The 20,851-nt window shown below is 34.2% G+C and overlaps 2 protein-coding genes across 2 annotated transcripts in view; both read left to right on the forward strand.

Moving 5' to 3' along the window:
- Window positions 1–323: 323 nt before the first annotated feature.
- Window positions 324–4,936, forward strand: LOC107657969 (uncharacterized protein C2orf73 homolog). Its single transcript, XM_016446319.1, has 5 exons — window positions 324–610; window positions 707–920; window positions 1,975–2,122; window positions 2,200–2,298; window positions 4,611–4,936. The coding sequence occupies exons 1-4, from the start codon at window positions 540–542 to the stop codon at window positions 2,259–2,261; spliced, it is 495 nt and encodes a 164-aa protein (XP_016301805.1). The 5' UTR covers window positions 324–539; the 3' UTR covers window positions 2,262–2,298; window positions 4,611–4,936.
- A 3,257-nt stretch (window positions 4,937–8,193) lies between these two features.
- The window catches only part of sptbn1 (spectrin, beta, non-erythrocytic 1), a 115,636-nt gene continuing 102,978 nt past the window's right edge, over window positions 8,194–20,851 (forward strand). The window contains exon 1 of the mRNA XM_016446292.1: window positions 8,194–8,283. The gene's annotated coding sequence lies outside the window, so the exon portion shown is untranslated. The remainder of the gene's footprint in view (window positions 8,284–20,851) is intronic.

A 20,851-nucleotide genomic window follows, 5' to 3' on the forward strand; every position in this document is an offset into this window, starting at 1 on the left:
GCACAACTGTTTTCAACATTGATAATAATCAGAAATGTTTCTTGAGCAGCAAATCAGCATATTAGAATGATTTCTGAAGATCATGTGACACTGAAGACTGGAGTAATGATGCTGAAAATTCAGCTTTGATCACAGGAATAAATTACAGTTTACTATATATTCACATAGAAAACAGTTCTTTTAAATTGTAATAATATTTCACATATTTTACTGTATTTATGATCAAATAAATGCAGCCTTGCTCAGCATTTTTTTTTAAACACACGGTTTTTTTTAACACAATGGTATAACTATTGCAACACTTCTAAAAAAAATATGACATGCAATGGTGCTTTTATGTTACCAAAAAGATTTAATCTCTTATAGAAATAGATTGCATCATTTCTATTCTGTTGTGTTGTTTTCCTAATGCATTCTTGTGTTTTATAGTAGCAGCTCTTTTGAGTGGGTGTCAGATTTCATATGGTCACTGTTGCATGGCAACCTTTAAAAACTCAAGCTGTCACTAACAGCACTGAAGTCTCTTCATTCACTATTCAATGGAAAAGCAAATGTACCATTATGCAGAAAAAAGTCTGCCTCGAAAAAAGAAGGTTTGGGAGTCTTTCCAGTGAGTATTTGTTCAAATGTGCCCTGCTTTCCTCAATACTCTCATTACAGACCTACATTTGAGCATTTTAACCGTCTCTGTCTTCTGTATCTGCAGTTCGAACACCTTCAGGATCTTTGATGAGACGTTGCCAGAGCGTCTCGATCCGGTCCGTGTCGATCAGAACCATAAATATCCTGCAAGAGACCCACGAGAGTCTGAGACCCGCAACGTCCCACATCCTCACAACGCCAGATTCATCAGAACTAATGTCAGATTCCTTAATGAGCCCATCGCTCATATGGAGACGAGACGTACTGAGACAGAACAGGTGGAAATGCTAGTTATATAGGCATATTAATGGGAAATATTATGATTAGGGGAGACCAGGAAAAAGTCGAGAGTCCAGTTATACGAATAAATTAATTTTGTGTTTGCCAAAACAATTGTTTGATATGCTTGAATGTGACATTTTCCTGTATGTATGCTATTTTATTGATGATCTATTTTATTTTATATTTATTTAAATTTAGCTAAAAAGTCAATAATTTTGAAGGAGTAGGAGTGACAGTTTTTTTTTTTTTCAATTTAATAATACAAACATAAAAATAACTTGATAAATAAATATACTAAATTGATAAATCACTTTTTAATTGGACAATTTAATAAACATATTTTAAACTGTTTATTTAATTCATGTTTTAAAATGTAGTTAAAACAAAAAGACAATAAATTAATAAATCACTTTTAATTAAAAAAATAGTATCATGAATTAATCATAAATCACATTTGCCAATTGCAAATTTCTTTGTAAAATGTGCATTTAAACAGTTTTAAGTGAGTCTTTAAATTTTAAAATGATTTATTAATTTACATTTTTAATGTTAATTTTATTTATCTACATTTTAAAACATTAATGAAATAAACATTGATTTATATAAATGTATTACATTTAATTAAATTTAATAATAAATTTATTTTATTATTTTTTGTTATTAAAATAATTACATTTATTACATTTTATAAATGTATATATTTAAATTTGTATTATATTTTATTAAAATTAAATGTAAATTATTTTTATATAAAAATTTATTACCATATACTGTATATAGTTCCTGACCAAACAGTGGAAATGTTCAATAGTTGTTGTTGTTTTTTTACTTTTGTAGTCAAGACTATATATAGTTATACATAAAAATATATTTATGGGAATATTAATTCCCAAATGTAATCTATGTGAGATTAAGTAATCAAAAAAGTAATCTTCGGGAGATTTCATTGGATCATTTAGTGAACTAAAGTGACTTTACACTGTGTATATTGTACATATAGTTCTATTATAATTATCTCATAAATTTTGGTCATTTTGTGCCTTTTGCTAGTTTAACTGGTGGTCAAACAGCCCTAAAGAAGATCTTCCCGTGAAAGCACCTTACAGTAAAGCCAGCACTCAGAGAAGTGATTTCCAGGCGATGAGAGGCGCTCCAGTCAGAGAACGAGAGACCATCAGACCCGCAGCCACTGGAATCGGTGCGTTTGTTAGCTGATATATAAAATATGACATCAGCCCCTTTTTTTATGAAACATGGCTTTTTAATTGTTTGCAGTTCCTGCTCTAAGTTCCCTTGAGCAGTCAGAAAAACTCCAAGATTTTCATAAACCTGAATGATTGTTGAAGATTACACGATCAGCCCTACATAGGAGGGGTGAGACTTTTTCATTGTCAAAATATCCAAAAATTCAACAGTCTGTCATCATTTACTCACCCTCGTGTTTCTGTCTGTCATAAAACAGGAAATGTTTGAAGGATATCTCTTTCCCATACAATAAAAACCCACAATGACCAGTTCCAAAAACACAATTAATGCACAATAAGTATCATAGAAATAATCCATAATCCATATGTGCATAAATTATATGAAAGTGGGGAACTTATTTTTACGGTTTATATGATATTAATAAAAACTGACAGTGTTGTTATTGTTAAGTAAAATTAAAACTGTTAAATCATTTTTGGTAATTGAAATAAGTAATATTAGATGAAAAACTTAAATAGAAATGCTTTGGCAACTCACTAAACCAAAATAAAAGTTGAAAAGTTGAAGTACTAAAATTACTAAAGAAAATAAATAAATAGAACTGAAATAAAAATAAATTAAGGCTAAATAGAAATCACTACAAAGTAACTAAAACTTTCAAATTAAAATGCTAAACTAAGTTTTCTATGATATTAATCAATAAAAAGTGCCAGTGTTGTTATTGTAAACTAAAACTATAAACAATCATTTAAATAAATTAAAATATAAGTATATAAATGAAAAACTAATGAAAATGAGAAACGATGCCTTGGCAGCTAACTAAAAGTTGAAGTGCTAAAATTACTAAACGAACTAGAAAATACAAAAAGAAAAAATAACTAAAACTGAAATGAAAATAAATTAAGGCTAAATAGAAATATTAAAAAACGAATACCATGACACAAAAAATTTAAAATTAAAATGTTCAATTAAAATGTAAAAAAAAAGCTCATTCAAAATATGAATATATAGTGTAATAGTATATAAATAATACTAAAATAACTCTGAAAAGTGCAGATAGGAATATATGAAACACATTTTTGTACATTATACCTAACAGTAACATCGTTTCACTTTTAGAGCCATCTATCATTTAGAGTTCATCTTGTATTGAGTTGTACATTGTTTACTCGTGTGTTCAGTTTTCTTTCAACTTAATTCATGTCTTTAATATGACAAACTCATGCTGCTCTGACTGAGCTATCTGTTGATTTTGTTGTGTTACTATCTGAAGTATGTCTTTGTGCATCATGGATGCATGAATCAATTTCCAAAACCCCTTTTGAAAGTGACAGTATAAAGTTATTCACACTTAGGTTTAGCCTTAGTGTTAGACAGCTAACATACCCTCGCAAATGAACAGCAGTGGAACTGCAGCTGAGCTTCACTGATATGAGAAATGACTTCACGCTGTAAAGGAATGAATCATTTTAGTGAACAGTCCGTCAGGACGCTGCATCTGCTAACTTTCACAGATGTACGCACCCTGCTTTTCTCTTACTGTGAGTCTGAACTGACTCTTGACTGGCCTTGAACTTTAAGTCGAACCGTTTGCTACAGCTGCGTGCATTCCTCAGCGCACATGTGCTGGACTTTTGTCTTACGTGAAAGGAATATTTCAGCCAAAAATTAAAATTTGCTGAAAATGTGCTCACCCTCAGGACATCCAAGATGTAGATGAGTTTGTTTCTTCATCAGATTTGGAGAAATGTAGCACTGCATCAGTGTCTCAGCAATGGATGCTCTGCAGTGAATGGGTGCCGTCAGAATGAGAGTCCAAACAGCTGATAAAAACATCACAAGTAATCCACAGCACTCCAGTCCATCAGTTCACATCTGGAGAAGACAAAAGCTGAAACAAATCCATCATTAAGACGTTTTTAACTTTAAACCGTCACTTCTGGCTAAAATATGAATCCACAATAAAGCTTACTCCAGTGAAAACCCCATCTCCTGTTGTCTCTCACATCAAAATTTGTTTAGAGCTGTTTTTGCTTGTAATCTCTGCTTGATCTGTGCATATATCCATCCTGATTCTTCACCGTAATGATGGATTTGCTTCTTACAAACACACATATTTCGGCCTCACAAGACAGATGGACTGGAGTGGTGTGGATTACTTGTGGATTATTGTGATGTTTTTATCAGCTGTTTGGACTCTCATTCTGACGGCACCCATTCACTGCAGAGCAAGTGATGCAATGCTACATTTCTCCAAATCTGATGAAGAAACAAACTCATCTACATTTTGGATGGCCTGAGGGTGAGGAAATATTAAGCACATTTTCATTTTTGGCTGAACTATTCCTTTACAGGAGAAGTTCTGATGTCATTGTTGGTCCAAACCCTACTGAATGTGGTACTGCAGTACTGTTTGGGTGTACTGTTGCTTTAAATCTTTTCCCCTGCTTTCGTTCTCTCTCTCTCTCTCTCTCTCTCAGCGTCACAGAGGGTTGGTGTGGAGAGACGGGGAGGCGACGGGGCCCGACACATTCCAGAGCACAGAGGGGTTGCGTTTGCCCTCAGCAGGGACGGCAGACCTGTTGAACTGCTCTCAGCTGGCCTCGCTTTCAGCTCAACAGATGTGGGAGAGAAAAGAGGTCCGTCCCACCAGAGAGACCCCAGAGATCAGCGTTCCCAGAGACGGAGGGGAATCCCTTTCGTTCGGGTGGGACAGCAAACTGAACTCATAAGAACATGTCCAGATCATATTTCACCTCAAAACCAAAAGGAAAAAATTTGATTTTGTATAACGAAAGAAGATTATTTTCATGAAGCACGTATTACCCAAATTCTCATTACAGTAATCTAAAAATAATTGATATATATTATTTGTAATAATAGATATTGATATATTATACATAGAATACACAAACTGAGGGATGAGTCAAAATTATTGTCTGTCATAATCAATTCAGCTTAACTTGTATTGTTCATGTTACTGTATGTTCAGAAAGTTTCACATATGCATTTTTCAGAGTTATTTTAGTATTATTTATATACTATTACAGTATATGTTCATATTTTGAATGAGCTTTTATGTTATAATTTCAGTCTCCATTTAAATTTTAGTTAATTTTTTAGTAATTTTGTTGTGATTTTGTCATTTTATTATTAGTTTTGTTATATTTCTATTTAGATTTGTTTTTATTTTATTTCAATTTCAGTTTTAGTAATTTTGTTGTGGTTTTTCTCATTTTATTATACTATTATAGTATATTATTATAATAAATTTGATTTAATTTTTAACTATTGTTTCCATTTAAATTTTTGTTCATTTTTTAGTAATTACGTTGAGTTTTTTTATTCTATTTAGCTTTATTTTATTTTCAGTTTTAGTTTTAGAGTAATTTTGTTGTGATTATCTCGTTTAATTAGTTTTTTATATTTATATTTAGCTTTAGTTTATTTCATTGTAGTTTTAGTCATTTTGTTGTGATTTTCTCATTTTATTTTTTTTATATATATGTTGCTTTATTTTATTTTATTTCAGTTTTAGTTTCAGTAATTTTATTACTTCAACTTAAGCTTTTTTATTATTATTATTATTATTTTAGACAGTTGCCAAGACAGCATTTCTAATTTTAGTTTAATTTCTTTAGGTTTAAGTTGTTCATCTAATATTTATATTTAATTGATATATTATTTGTAATTGCACATATTATTTATATATGCATATACATCATAGTAGTTGCAATACAGTAATTACAGAATAAAATTAATTAAAATCGCCCATAAAAGTCTTTAATTGTCATGAAAATAACGACACAATGCAAACAATGTCTTCTTTTTTTATAGCACAAATATCATTTCTTTTTTGGGGTGAAATGTGACCCTGACATGTTGTTGTTTTTTCAGCTATTAACTGAGGTGTTTGCATGTATCCAGACTAACTGTCCCTGTTTTGGTGCAAACACATTCTGTAATCCTGCAGTAAAGCGTCTCATGTGTCCCGTCACTCACAGCTGCCGTTCCTTTAGGGTTGGATCATGACATTTGTATCTCCAGTTGTTGGTACTGAATGTTCTGTTGAATTAAAAAAAGTCATTTTATGAAGTAGTATGAATCATTGAAATCTCAGCTAATTATTAATGATAAATGCAAGCAGATAATCCATAACCAGGATGACGTGTGAACACTAAACAGCTGATGTGGATGAGCTTGTTGTCCTTGTTGGTTGGACAGACAATTTCCAGACCCACCCAACAGTGTCCATTCTGGTTCTTTATGTATGAAAGGCCTTCTCTTTGAATTATGAATGTGGTTGAAGCCATGTGTATAACGCAGCATGCTCTTCATCTGATTGGAGAAGAAACACGTGCTGATAAATACTTAATGAGAGTGGTCTGCAATATTTGGACTGACCACTTTAACAACAGCACAGTATATGTTTTACTTGACTTACAAGGTTTATTATTTCATTCGGGAAGATCCCAAATAATAAAAACAACAGCAAGAATAAAAACAATTGCTCATAGCTGCGTGGATGTTTATACACAGAAGCATAGCATTGCATTTAAATGCATTTATTCTGGAGAAACAGGTTTTGACATTTTAAAGTGCATCATATTTCAATATTATATCAAAGCACGGATCCATAAGCATCACAGATGTCTGGCCTAAACACTGTATATCCACTGACCTTAGAACAGCTCATTAGTGAGTCAATGGTTCGTTTGAGTCGATTCATCCGAATTGATTCGCAGAGCTTTTGCAAATCACAGAGTAGGCATACAGTATGAAGTAACAAGTAAGAACTATAAACAACGTTTGGCACAGTCTTGGTAGGTATTTTATTTGAAATAAAATATCTAAACAGTGATAAACAATTTATACGTAACTAAAAATGTAACAACAACAAAAGTACGTCGCACGTGCACGGCCGAGCAAACGCTTTTGAGCGAGTCTTCAAAAGAATCAGTAGGCTAAATCTAGTTTTTGAACCGATTCGAACATGATTCGGACTTCTCAACGCTTTATCATAACGCCATTTGACAATTATTTTTCGAGGCATAATAGTGTAACATGATTATTTATTAAAGTAACAGAAAAATAAACAGCAACTAAATATTTGACAATGACAAAAAGAAGCCGCTACCACGCTGGACTTTATTCATACGAATCAGTGAGTCGGTTCACTAAAAAAATCGAACTGATTCGCTATAAACGAATCAATCTAATCCACGCCACTATGATGAAGGCCGCAATCTCAAAAAATAAAGAAAAGTCGCGAACACGCAGGACTTCATTTATACGCACCTCAACGCAAGAAACGAATCAGTGAGTCGGTTCATTCAAACGATCGAATCGATTTACTAAAACAAATCAAACTTCTCCACGCTATACGACGAAGTCCGCAATTTCTAAACAAATACGTAGAAACGCCGCGATCACGCTAGACTTCATTCATTTGTACGAATCAGTGAGTCGGTTCACTCAAACCATCAAATTGATTCGCTAAAACGAATCAATCCTCTGCAGACTACTACATTTACATTTAGTCATTTAGCAGACGCTTTTATCCAAAGCGACTTAGAAATGAGGACAATAGAAGCAGTCAAAACTAACAAAAGAGCAACAATATATAAGTGCAAATGACAAGTCTCGGTTAGCCTAACGCAGTACACGTAGCAAGGTGTGTGTATATGTGTGTATTGAGTTGGGCAGGTCATTCCACCAGGAGGCAACAGTTAATGTAACAGTCTGTGAAAGTGATTTTGTGCCTCTACTATGGTGAAAGTCGCAATTTCAAAACCACAATCAGTGAAAAAACGAATGAATCGGTTCATACAAAGGAGCGAATCGATTCGCTCAAATGAATCAAACTTCTCTCCACTACTATGGTGAAAGTCGCAATTTCAAAACCACAATCAGTGAAAAAACGAATCAGTGAGTCGGTTCAATCAAACTTCTCCCCACTACTATGACGAAGGCCGAGCTGTCTCGCCGTAGTAGGGCGAGCAGATTCCCCGCCCCGCGTCTCAGTGCAGCAGCTGACGGGGAGGGAGGCAGTGCGCATCGGTCACTCCCAGCGCAGTGTGTCTAGCCTCTCTCTCGCTCATTGCGCGCTGCGGACTCCAAAGGCAGTGAAGTTTATCACGTATTCTTTTATCGGTAAGTACAAACAAACCCTTTATTTTATCCTCGGATGTTTTATTGAGAAAACACAGGCTGAAATGCGCTCGCGTAGACCGCGTTTGCCGCAATAATAACAGTGATTTCTCATAAATACGTGGGTGGTGATGGAGTCCAAATGAGAGGAGTTTGCGTCAATGATATAAATCCAGGTGTATTTAATGCTGATCCAGATTTAGAGGCCTTAATGCGTTCAAATAATCATTATTATTTAATATATTGAATGTTATATACAATCAATATTGAAGTTTTATGATAGTGGGAATAATAGACGTGAGCTGTGGAATAACGGTACAGTAGAATATGGATGCAAACAGGCGTGGTCATATCCTGAGCTTGGAGTTTTGCCTTATTCAAAGCGCAGACATGCATTTGCATAACCAGAGGTTACTGTAATCAGTAATCTGTATGATTTACCAGTTTGTGATGTGGTAGCTCGTAATCGAATGGTATAAATGTGTAAATCTGGCGCGTTACTCTCTAGACCCTAAATGGATGTTGATCCGGTGCCCATCATCTCACTGCGGTACTCCAAAGAGAAATCACCATTTCACACGTTACTGTTGCGCGACAGAACCGCAGCGGGTTACTAACATCCTTCAGTCGTTGTGTTTTCACACTTTGGGCGTCGCGTCCGTTTGTGAATGATAATAAAAGGCTATTCGTGACATTCCCTACAGTTGTGTGTTTAAATTGTGGTAGTCGCTTCAGAGGTTGTTTTACAAGGACACAGAGAGTGTTTGTTTGTCATGCTGCAGCACTAATGCGGCCTTTGCGTGCTTATTCTGAATCTGGGCAGATGCGCAAAAATCGCACTAAATAAATAACGCACATTTGCGCGGTTACGCACTTGCCACATTAGCGCTTAATGGCAACCATGAGACTAGTACAGTCGGACATGATGTCATAATGGTACGCATGTAACGCACCGCGAGTGTTTGTGATGTCATGAAGCCACGCGCATGACGCATAACATTGGAATGCAATACTAGCGTACTGTGTAACTGTTCTTCAATAGTATGCACGAAGATAAATGTTTCAAATGCGTTTTGCATGACCTCATTGCATGACTCAACAAGTGTTGAGTCCAGTTGTCATTGCAGATATTAAAATGGCTATTTTGCACTGTATTCCAATTTGTAATATCTTCTTAGCATAAATGTTGAGTCAAGAAAAAGTTAAAAGGCACAGAAAATGGATAGTTAGGAATGGTGCATTCGATTGTAGCTCTATTTTGATGAGTTCTGACTTTCACATGCTATTTGCATTTATGCATTTATCTGATGCAGTTTGTCAAAGAGCCAACAATATTCAGCAGTTTTATTAGACCGCTATTAGGAAGCAAACCGTAGAAGAGGGGAAATGCAAGAATTTTTTAGACTATTATGTACAGGATGCTTATGAATTAGTACGATAGTTTGCCATTTCAAACACAGCCTGAATGCTCTGCCGAGCGCCACGCAGTCCCCATAGTGATTCTGTCTCTCCTGGCAATGTTCACCAGAGATGGCGAGGAGTGCATTGTGTGCTCTGACAGCAGGATATTTCATTGGTTTAATGGTGGGAGGCGTGAGGGGATTTGGAGGTGCTAAAGAAGACCTGAAACTTGCAAATTCACCGGAATTTAAAGCAGCTCCAGATGGTTTTGTTGGACACCCTGGAGTGACGCTGCTCACATATTCCATTTGTTTTTTACACTAGAGCCACACCTACTATATATTATGGCCACATTTAGTCTCTGGGTGACATTTGCACCTGGATATGAGGATTTTCTGAGGAGTTTTTTATGCATATACACTTTTAAAATTAAAGGTGTTTTTGCAGTGATGCCATAGAAGAACCAGTTTTGTTTCCCCATAGAACCTTCCAGTAAAAAGTTCTTAAAAGAGCCATTTTGAAACTCTTTTTCCACTGTAAAGAACCTTTTATGGTACCATGGGTGTTAATGGTTCTTCATGGAACCATAAATGGCAATAAATATCCATTACTTTTAAGAGTGTAGGCATATGTATTATTCAAGTAAGGTTTGACTCCTTATAAAATGAGCATTCTGTTTCTTTAAATAAACTTTTGTCTTTGGATGCATATGGTGTGAATGAGATCTGATGTGGAACTATTTCTCATTGCGTTCTCATGAAACATTCTTCACATTGGTGTGAAATGGCCTTTCATTTGATGCTTCAGTCAACACCATGTTGCTTTTTGCTCTCTGGAAGACGAATTTCTTTTTCATTTCTACTCTAATTAATATTTACCCCTTCCCTTTTATATTTTCAATCAAGATTTGGCATATGATTGAGTCAGTTTTTTTAGTAAAAGCATTGATTCTGGTTGAGCTCTTGGAAGGTTTTCCGAGTGTAGTGGCATTTAAGAGCCTGGCACAGAAAATACACTCTGCATTAGTTTTTTTTCCATCTTGATGCATCAGCTTTATGCAGACCTATTTGCTCAAGCAGGCATCCTTAGCTTGCTTTACAACTATAGCATTGCAGTTTGGCCTTAAACAAACTCTACACGAATGCAGGTGCTTTGGATCTCGATTTCATGCATTGCTTTTCTGAAACGTATTAGACTATAATTCATAATGCGACAAGAATATGCATTGCCGCAAGGAGTGTTATTGTAGGCGTCTTCATCTGCAGTCAATTTTCTTGGCTTGTTTTCTCTCAGCATGGCACAGCAACAGCTATTAGTTAAAAGAAAAATGGTTAAAATTGAATTGTTGACATGTTTATAGTTATCTACTTGATTTCTGGAGGTTTTTACTACCAGAACAATACAACAATCCATGTTAAATGAATAATTCACTCAAAAAATTTGCTTAATATATCTTCACCCTCAGGCTGTCCAAAATGTAGTTGAGTTTGTTTCTTTATCAGATTTGGAGAAATGTAGCATTACATCACTTGCTCAGCAATGGATCCTCTGCAGTGAATGGGTGCCGTCAGAATGAGAGTCCAAACAGCTGATAAAAACATCACAATAATCCACAAGTAATCCACACCACTCCAGTCCATCAGTTCACATCTGGAGAAGACAAAAGCTGCGTGATTGTAAGCATTTTTAACTTCAAACCCATAATCCATAATTCATAATAATGCAGTGAAAAAGTCGCCTGGTCTGTATCAGGAGAGAAATCTGCACAGATCAAGTACCGTTTACAAGCCAAAACAGTTCAAAACAAATATGTGTGTGGATTTTGATGTGAGAAACAACAGGAGATGGACTTTTTCACTGGAGGAAGCGTTATTATGGATTATGGACTCGTGTATTTTAACCAGAAGCAACGATTTGAAGTTAAAAAAGTCTTAATGATGGATTTGTTTCAGCTTTTGGCTTCTCAAGACATTAACTGATGGAGTGAATTTTTCCAAATGTGATGAATAGACAAACTCTACATCTTGGATGGCCTGAGAGTGAGTGCATTTTCAGCTAATTTCCATTTCTGCCTGAACTATTCCTTTAACGTTTGCATGAATGTTTCTAGCCTATTTGAGTAATGAAACCTTGATTTGCATCCCATGAAACTGGTTTAAATTGGCTCCAGCTTATTTTAGTTAGTGCATTGAAGTTTGATTGATTGTTTAGCGTCAGTATGATCTTATCATTAAACATGCTTATATTGTATTAATCAAATCCAAAGCTCTTTCCTGCACTTCTGTGAATTGCTTGATTCTCTTCATCGCAGCCAAAACAAGCAGTAGAATTCATAGACTCTTCTGTCGATATTTCCATCATGTGAATGGCTTTCGGTGCGCCTGTCCAATAACAGCAGCACAGTTTCCCTCCGACACTTCCCAACAAAATGGGGCTCCCACTCAAGAGCAGCGAAGCGTGCAGCGACACAATATCCCATGGTCTTTTTTTATAAAGGGATACCTGTTGTACGGCGAGGGTGAATTCATTTCACAGCACAGACTGTGTTACAGTAGGACAGGTGGTGGGGGCTTCGGTGTTCTTTGTGTTAAAGAGGGGAGGAGCGCTCGAGGTTTGGAGGCTGTAAGCGACTGTGGACCAGCTGTCATGACGGTGGACAACAGGTGAGGGACACATGGTCCCTATGGGTGGCCCCTAGAAAGAGAGTACTGTTTGTTTTAGGACTGGATGTTGATAAAGCTAGAAAAAAATATAAAAATATTATTTATATATTTTTAGAAAACAAATTCAGTCTTTTCAGCCTTTGAAACTATTTGATATATATTTTGGATTTTGTATTTGCTCTAAAAACATTTTTTTATTTGTATTTGCTTCAAAGTTTGAATTTTTAAAATTTATTTTCAATCAAAATAACCATAACTCATTAAACATGCTTATATTGTATTAATCAAATCCAAAGCTCTTTCCTGCACTTCTGTGAATTGCTTGATTCTCTTCATCGCAGCCAAAACAAGCAGTAGAATTCATAGACTCTTCTGTCGATATTTCCATCATGTGAATGGCTTTCGGTGCACCAGTCCAATAACAGCAGCACAGTTTCCCTCCGACACTTCCCAACAAAATGGGGCTCCCACTCAAGAGCAGCGAAGCGTGCAGCGACACAATATCCCATGGTCTTTTTTTATAAAGGGATACCTGTTGTACGGCGAGGGTGAATTCATTTCACAGCACAGACTGTGTTACAGTAGGACAGGTGGTGGGGGCTTCGGTGTTCTTTGTGTTAAAGAGGGGAGGAGCGCTCGAGGTTTGGAGGCTGTAAGCGACTGTGGACCAGCTGTCATGACGGTGGACAACAGGTGAGGGACACATGGTCCCTATGGGTGGCCCCTAGAAAGAGAGTACTGTTTGTTTTAGGACTGGATGTTGATAAAGCTAGAAAAAAATATAAAAATATTATTTATATATTTTTAGAAAACAAATTCAGTCTTTTCAGCCTTTGAAACTATTTGATATATATTTTGGATTTTGTATTTGCTCTAAAAACATTTTTTTATTTGTATTTGCTTCAAAGTTTGAATTTTTAAAATTTATTTTCAATCAAAATAACCATAACTGTTGCTAAATAAATTCAAAATGGTAAATTCAAAACGTAAAACAGAAAAAACATAATTGGAAATAATGAAAGCATGATTTTTCCATGCTGTTTTTCACAAAGCGATGTTCTATTCTATATTCTTATTAATTCTATAATAAGAATTATTAATTATTAATTACACGAATTCTATATTTTTATTAATAAATTAACTTTAAAATCATTGCAGAATTCACCATTCATTTTGTATCAGCAAAATTATATATTATATATTTTCCATATGAACATTTAAAGTAATCAGTAAATCTAGTTAGAAAAGTTTGAATTTAATTTAATTTTTTTAATTAAAAATAACCGTAATTGTTGCAAACTAGATTAAAAATGAAAAGGAAAAAAAATTGTTGGAAATACTCAAAGCAGCATGATTTCCAATGCTGTTTTGTTTTTACAAATCTATAACAAAGATATATTAAATAATGTTTTTATTAATAAAATACTTTTCATATACATCACAGATGCTTTAGGATTCAAAACAATCAGTAAATGTAGTTTTTGAACTGGGTTGAACATGAATTAGACCTCTTAATGCTATGTAAAAATCATACACAAATTATTGAAAAGTTCGAATTTGATTTTTTATCAATCATAATAATCATAATTGTTGCTAAATACATTCAAAATTTTAAATGCAAAAGTAAAACAGAAAAAAATAATCAAAGCATGATTTCCCATGCTGTTTTCACAAATTGAACACAAGGGAAACATTTTATGATATATTTTTATTAATAAAGCACTTTAAAACCATTGTGGCATTCACCATGTTGGTTAATTTTAATAAATAATATAGTATATATAGTAATTCTTTCCCAAGTGCAGGGTATGTTTTGACTTTTTTAAAGTCATGATGAAATGGTAATAGCGAAAGATCTTTTCTTTTATTTCTATTTTATTTCTATTTCTATTCTGTATTTTGACACATCCAAGTTTAACAAATTATCGAAACAGAAAAACTATTGGGCGAGGACTCGCTGCTATGCATCAGTTGATGATTGGATGTTGAGATGTGGGCGTGGCACTCAAAAATAGGGGCGTGTCTGTTTGCGAACTTGAAGGGGCGGAGTTTAAACTCATGAAATAATAATTGTAGAAGTCTCTAATTTCACTGGAAAATCCAGTTTGATTGAACATTACGAGGCCAAAATATCTATAAGATGCATTTAGACAACAAATGTTTTTTTTTTTTTAAATTTTCATTTCGTTCTGAACGAGCACATGCCTGAAACACCCCCTCCATCGGGAACAGCTCAAGTCTTCCCTGTGTTTCTACAGCTGCCACTCCTCGGGCTGCCTGGAATTTAATTTACGCTCTTATTTTTGGGTCTGAGAGCATCTAACCCGATGGAGGCAGAGGAACTGAAAGCCATTTGTCTGCCCGGTTGCTTTGATACTCACTGCTTTGAGCCCCTTTGCGACCTCAAAGCAAAAAAACTAATTAAAACGAATCAAAGCAAAACTAATTGCAACGTCCAGTTTTGTCTCAGAGTCCAGGCTGAACGTTGCGTCATTGCAGATCGACCATCATTTTCAGAAGTGTTTTGTAGTTTTGAACACACGCCCTGCACAGTTTGACAAAGGCGTGTGTCAGAACATTCTGTACAGGCTTAGATCATGTCTTAATTTAGGTTAATTTCTGTAATATTCTGCCTAATGTTCAGATTTTGCTTGAACCAGATATGCATGGCTCTAACAAATCAAACAAAGCAGTTGCATCATATCAGTTAAGCAAATAAAAGGCATGTTTCCTGTATGAGGGTATATGTTGGTGTGGAGCTCGGGCGATGGCTGATGTGCTCGGAGCAAACAGAGATTGAATTAGAGGAAATGAGGAAAGTCCTGAGAGACTGGGTGAGGTCTGCAGTGCTGGACTTCTCCTCTTTTCTCCTGCTTTCTGCTCCTCCTCTCCTCTCCTCGGTCATTTGATCCCTTCGCTCTCTGAGTCTGAAGTGTGTCGACTGATGTGTTGCAGGATCATGAGATGATTAGAGAAGTATAAGGCATGTCCATCTCAAAGCTTTTAGAAGCCATTAGAAGAAGCCTCTTGAAAGTACTTCTTCCCAGTGGTTTTATATATTATATATTTTATTTTATATTTACCGTTTTTTATTTATAGTATTTTTATAGTATATTTTAAGTCATGTTTTTTGTTGACAAAGTAAAAGTACAGATTTTGGGAAAATTTAACAAGAATTATTTGAAATCGAAACTTTTGCTCAGAGAAAGAGAAAAAGTTAATTATTATTAAATTCAATCTATATTTCTTTTTTCATGTGGGTGTTTGCATTAATCAGGCTTAAAACTTGAAAATTCTTTTTTTTAAATTTCAGATTTTCAGGAAAAAAGTCATCTTAATAAACCTAATAAAAAATTCATTTATTGAAATGTTTATATATAATGATTATTTATTTTTTAATTATGCACAACTCTATTTATCGGCTAAATATTGATACTGGATAAAGTAAAACCAACACACTCTCATGGCAATTCGTAAGTATTTTACGTTTTACGAATTTATACGATCTCAATTTTTCTCTAAAAATCATGCGTTTTCATCAAATCAAATCATACAAAATAAGCAACTCGTAAAATATCGGATTGGTAAAACTTGTTTAAAAGTTTTGATTTGTGAGTGAATCGTTATTTTGATTCTATGAAACGTTTGAATCCGTTCATGGATTGAATCAGTTCACTGAGTTCATGAATCTATTGGTCCGAATTTGAATCATTCAGCAATCAGAAATAAGAAATGGACTTTCAAAAGTTTAGGGATGAACCTTCACGCTTAGTTTTTCTCTAAAAATCTGAAGTTTTCATGCAAATCAAATCATTAGGGATGTAACGATTAACCGCGAGCCGGTTGAAAATCGATTAGTTTATATGAATGCATGTCTGAGGGGAACTTCCTGTCTTTCGATGGTATTTTTTCTTTCCCTCTTGGCTCTGTATAACGCATATTAAAGTTCATAAGTGCAGCGCTGCTTTGTTTACAGCAGAAACCAATTATCCAAAGCGACTAACAAATGAGGACAATAGAAGCAATCAAAACCAACAAAAGAGCAATCATTTACAAGTGCTATATTAGTATATTATTATAGTGTTATATTTAAATTTCACAAAGAAATGTGCAGCATTTTGTCCAAGCAATAATAAAAGGACACATTTAATTTATCATTTGTCTTAAATCTCATTTTGTAAAAAAAATAAAATCGTGAATCGAATCGTGAGTTGAGTGAATCGTTACATCCGTACAAATCATACAACTTGCAGAAATCGCCAACTTGTTAGAGCTAGAGTTAGAGTTAGAGTCTTAAAAGAGTTAAATTTTTTCATGAGATCGGCTAAGAATCATTGTTCTGAATCGATGAAACCGTTGAATCAGTTCACTAAGTTCATGTGTCAACTGGTCTGAATTTGAATCATTCAGCAATCAAAAACAAGAAGAAATGGGCAAATTCATTAGTCAACCAGATTTGGAATCCTAATGAATGATTTTTGCAAACGCACTATGAAACAAGCCTGTTTTTCCAGTAGATTCTCTGTCTCTGGCAGTTTCCAGCTGCACATTTCAGGCCAGCGTCCAGTTATTGATCCGTCCGCTGTTTTTCCACGATCCGTTCTTCCATCCGTCCTCACAGCTGTGCCGTTGCGGGTCACGACCTCGATCTGCACCTTATTCAAATCCCGATCCTGAGCCCCGAGCTCCTGAGGAATAAAGCGCGGCTGGAGAGAAGAGGGTGTTCCTGATTTAGCCAGGGCTGTGCTGTAATCCATATGGCATAGAGCTGTGAGTCGGCTCTGTGAATTAGGCCGGTCGATACCAGTGGGAGTGTTTATATGCCAGGAACTTGCATATGATTGCATATTATCTTCAGTCGTCCTTAGTGCTGTTTAAATGCACCTTCAGCTCTTTGCCAAAGTGCCAAACGCAATTATTCATGTAGTTTAGCTTCTGAAAAGCTTGATGTTCACTTGCTTCCTAAAGTATGTAATGTTGAATGCAGTTTATAGATTTTATGCCGGCATCTTTGGGTTTTGCCATTAGTATTATTGAGAAATTAAGTACATACTTGTTCCAAAAGGGAGTTTTCATAGTGATGCCATAGAAGAACCATTTTTAGTTCCCTAAAGAACCTTTCAGGCATCAGTTCTGAAAAGAAGCATTTTTTTTCTTAGTGTGAAGAACATTTTAATAATCTGAAGAACCCTTTTCTACTATAAAGAACCTTTTGGGGTTTCATGGACACTTTACAATAAGCTTCACTAGTTATCTACTTTAGTTAACATGAACTAAGAATGAACAATACTTCTACAGCATTTATTAATCTTAGTTCATGTTAATTTTTAACATTCACTAATGCATTAATAAAATCAAAAGTTGTGCTTGTTAATGCACTGAATTAACATGAACTAACAATGAACGACTGTATTTTCAATAACAAAGATTAATAAATACTGCAATAAATGTATTGTTCATTGTTTGTTCATGTTTGTTAATACACGTACTATCATTAACTAATGGAATCTTATTGTAAAGTGTTACAGAACCATCAATGCCATTAAAGAAGCTTCATTTTTAAGAATGTAAAGAGATGCTGAAAATACGGGATTAAAAATATATAATTTGTTTTTTTTTTGATAATTAGGGCTGGGCGATGTTGTATCAAAATATTAATTTACCAATAATGGGGAAGGAAATGCTTTCCACATGTTTGTTATAAACCTTGACAATGAATGTAAACGTAACTTTTGGGGCCCTAAATTTAACTACCTTTTAATGTAGGGCCCCATGAAATCAGTTTTATTTTCCCTAAATTCTGTTTTTCCATTTGATTTTTTCTGGATTCTGTGATTTAATACAAAGTTAACATCTAAAAACGGTGTCTAATAAAATTAATTAATAAAACTTTAACAGTTTAATCAATGTAATCAATTGAAAATATCACTTATTTTACAACAAAATATAGCATTTTTATTTTTTTGTCCCCAAAAAAATCTGAACTGTATCAATTAAAACATGAATGAAAAAATATCTTGGTTATATGATGTTCCTTAAAATAATAATACGTTGAGAGGTACATTTTAGCATACAATATTACAGTTATAATTTCTTCAAGTCAAACCGGACTTTTATTTTGGCGGCTTGTCGTGAAGATCTTTCTGATTTGACGGTAGTTTTTCTCAATTGAAATGGTTAAAGCTGGTGAAGTGACTCTCAGAGCAGCTGTAGAGATGCAGTTCATGTGTTGTCCTCGTATTGAGAGGAAACTAAGATGCTGAAATGCGTGAGTATCGTGTTTTTGAGTTTGTGCCATTCATTGACACAGCAGCAGATGCAGACTTAGTAGCCACATGCTAATAGTTGACTAGCTGTTGCCACGTTTCTATATTGAGTAAAAATGTCCAGAGCTTGTTGTTATTGACATACATTCAATCTCAATACGATATTGTTTATCGCCCAGCCTTATAGAAATGATGAATGAATCCCTTCAGTGTGGTGATAAGGAGTTTTTGTTGCTTTGTGAGGTCCATCTGTGTTCCTCAGAGGTTTCTTATCACACAAAAACTGGTGATAAAAAGTAGAGCGATCGCAGCTGTCTAATTAAGATGTTTTACTTAATGAATTAAGTAAAAATTGAGCGGCTTGGATCATTTGGTTTTGGTAGTTTGTAATGAGATCTTAACTTTTTTCTCAGGAGAAATAAAGAACAAGAATTAAGATTTATTCCTTCCTTCCTTCCTGTGAGAAAATTCTATTATATTTTAATATTTTATGTATTTTTAAATTCATATATTTGTATTATTTTATTTATTTATGAACATTTTGTTTTCTTATCTTTTTGTTGGCATACAGTTAAAGTATAGAGTGATGAGAAATAACTGTGCTTTTATTAATTCATTCATTCTTTCCTATGAAGAAATATTAATTTTATTGCTCTATGAATGTCAACAAAAACAAATAAAATGTTTATTAATAAATATATAAATATACCTAGATATATGAATATAAAATGTTATATATATATATATATGTAGACTTTTGTTTTTAAACATTTTTATTTAATTATGTATTTATAAATAAATGTTTAAAAACAATAGGTTTTAAATACACAAGTTTTTATATATAACATTTTATATTTTATACATATTACAAAAGTAAATTTTTATGAAATTATTATTTATATTTGTATTTTTTAAATAACATTTTATATTTATACTACTTTGGTATATTTATATATTTATTTATGAACATTTTGTTTATGATTTGTTATGCTTTTTTGTTGACTACCAGTAAAATAGAGCAAGAAAATTCAATTGAATAGCAGCTCAAATCTTTTTTTCTTTTTTTTTCGGCCGATGAAACAAGAAATGAATCAGTTTGTTGTGAAGTCTTGCCTTGTTGTTAGCAGAAATAACAAAAACAGAGAAGAATTGAATCACTATTAAGTTGCATCTAGAAGAAATAAAAACATTAAAGATTGTATTGTTCCTTCCTTCCTGTGAGGAAATTCATCTCAAAGTGTGTGATTCCAGCACAGATGTGCAGAAACATCATGACCACTGAAGAGACGCATGAATGCATCAGTATCAGGAACTGCATGGCTGTAATGTTTGCAGAACCCATCAGCTAGTCTTTCACATGTTAAGGTGCTCGTTCTGTGAGTATCTGTTGCGTTCTGAAGCTCATCTTGTGAACACCATGTTAACATGAACACAGCTATTAGTTGTTATTGTTAATTGTATTGAAGTCGCTGTAGAATGCAAAGAAATTAAAGCACGTTTCCATCTGCCTCCGTTTGGAGGTTTTTATCCTTCACAAGGAACACAGCGCAGAGCATTAGAGCCAGGCTTTCAAGGTCACTATGCTAATCTGTAATACAGATTTTCTCTCCGCGTCTCAGTCACTTTCTGTGCTGTTTTTCTCATTAATGCATCCTCTCTGCAGCTCATCCTTTCACTTGTACACTCTCAGAAATAAAGGTACAACAGCTGTCACTGGGGCCGTACCTTTTCAAAAGGTACACTTTTGTACCTACTAGGTTCTAATGTGTACACTTTAAGTACCAATATGTACACTGTAAAAAAAATTCCGTAAAATTTACGGTAAAAAAACGTCAGCTGTGTTTGCCGGAATTTTACTGTAAAAAAATATGGTAGCAACGTTTTAGGTTTTACGGTTTTAACTTAAATTTACAGTTAAATACCGTAATTTCATTAACTGATATAATGTTAATATACCAACCTATTGAAGTACTGAAATCTGTTTTGTACGTTTGTAATACACTGATAACCACCAAATGCAGGTGGTGATGAGAAAGTCACATGATGAACCAAAGCCCATCACAAGCAGCTTTTAGATAATAACATATATAGAAGTGCAGAGTGTCATTCACACAAACACCAAACACCATCACGGTAACATGCATGAAACTGAAATAATGCAATAAACATTCATTTAACAACATTAGGTGTAACACACAACCCTAATATACAAAACTGATAAGAAAAAACTAAGAAGAAACA

This window comes from Sinocyclocheilus anshuiensis, unplaced genomic scaffold (genome assembly GCF_001515605.1).
Source record: "Sinocyclocheilus anshuiensis isolate Anshui unplaced genomic scaffold, SAMN03320099.WGS_v1.1 scaffold147, whole genome shotgun sequence".
NCBI lineage: Eukaryota > Metazoa > Chordata > Actinopteri > Cypriniformes > Cyprinidae > Sinocyclocheilus > Sinocyclocheilus anshuiensis.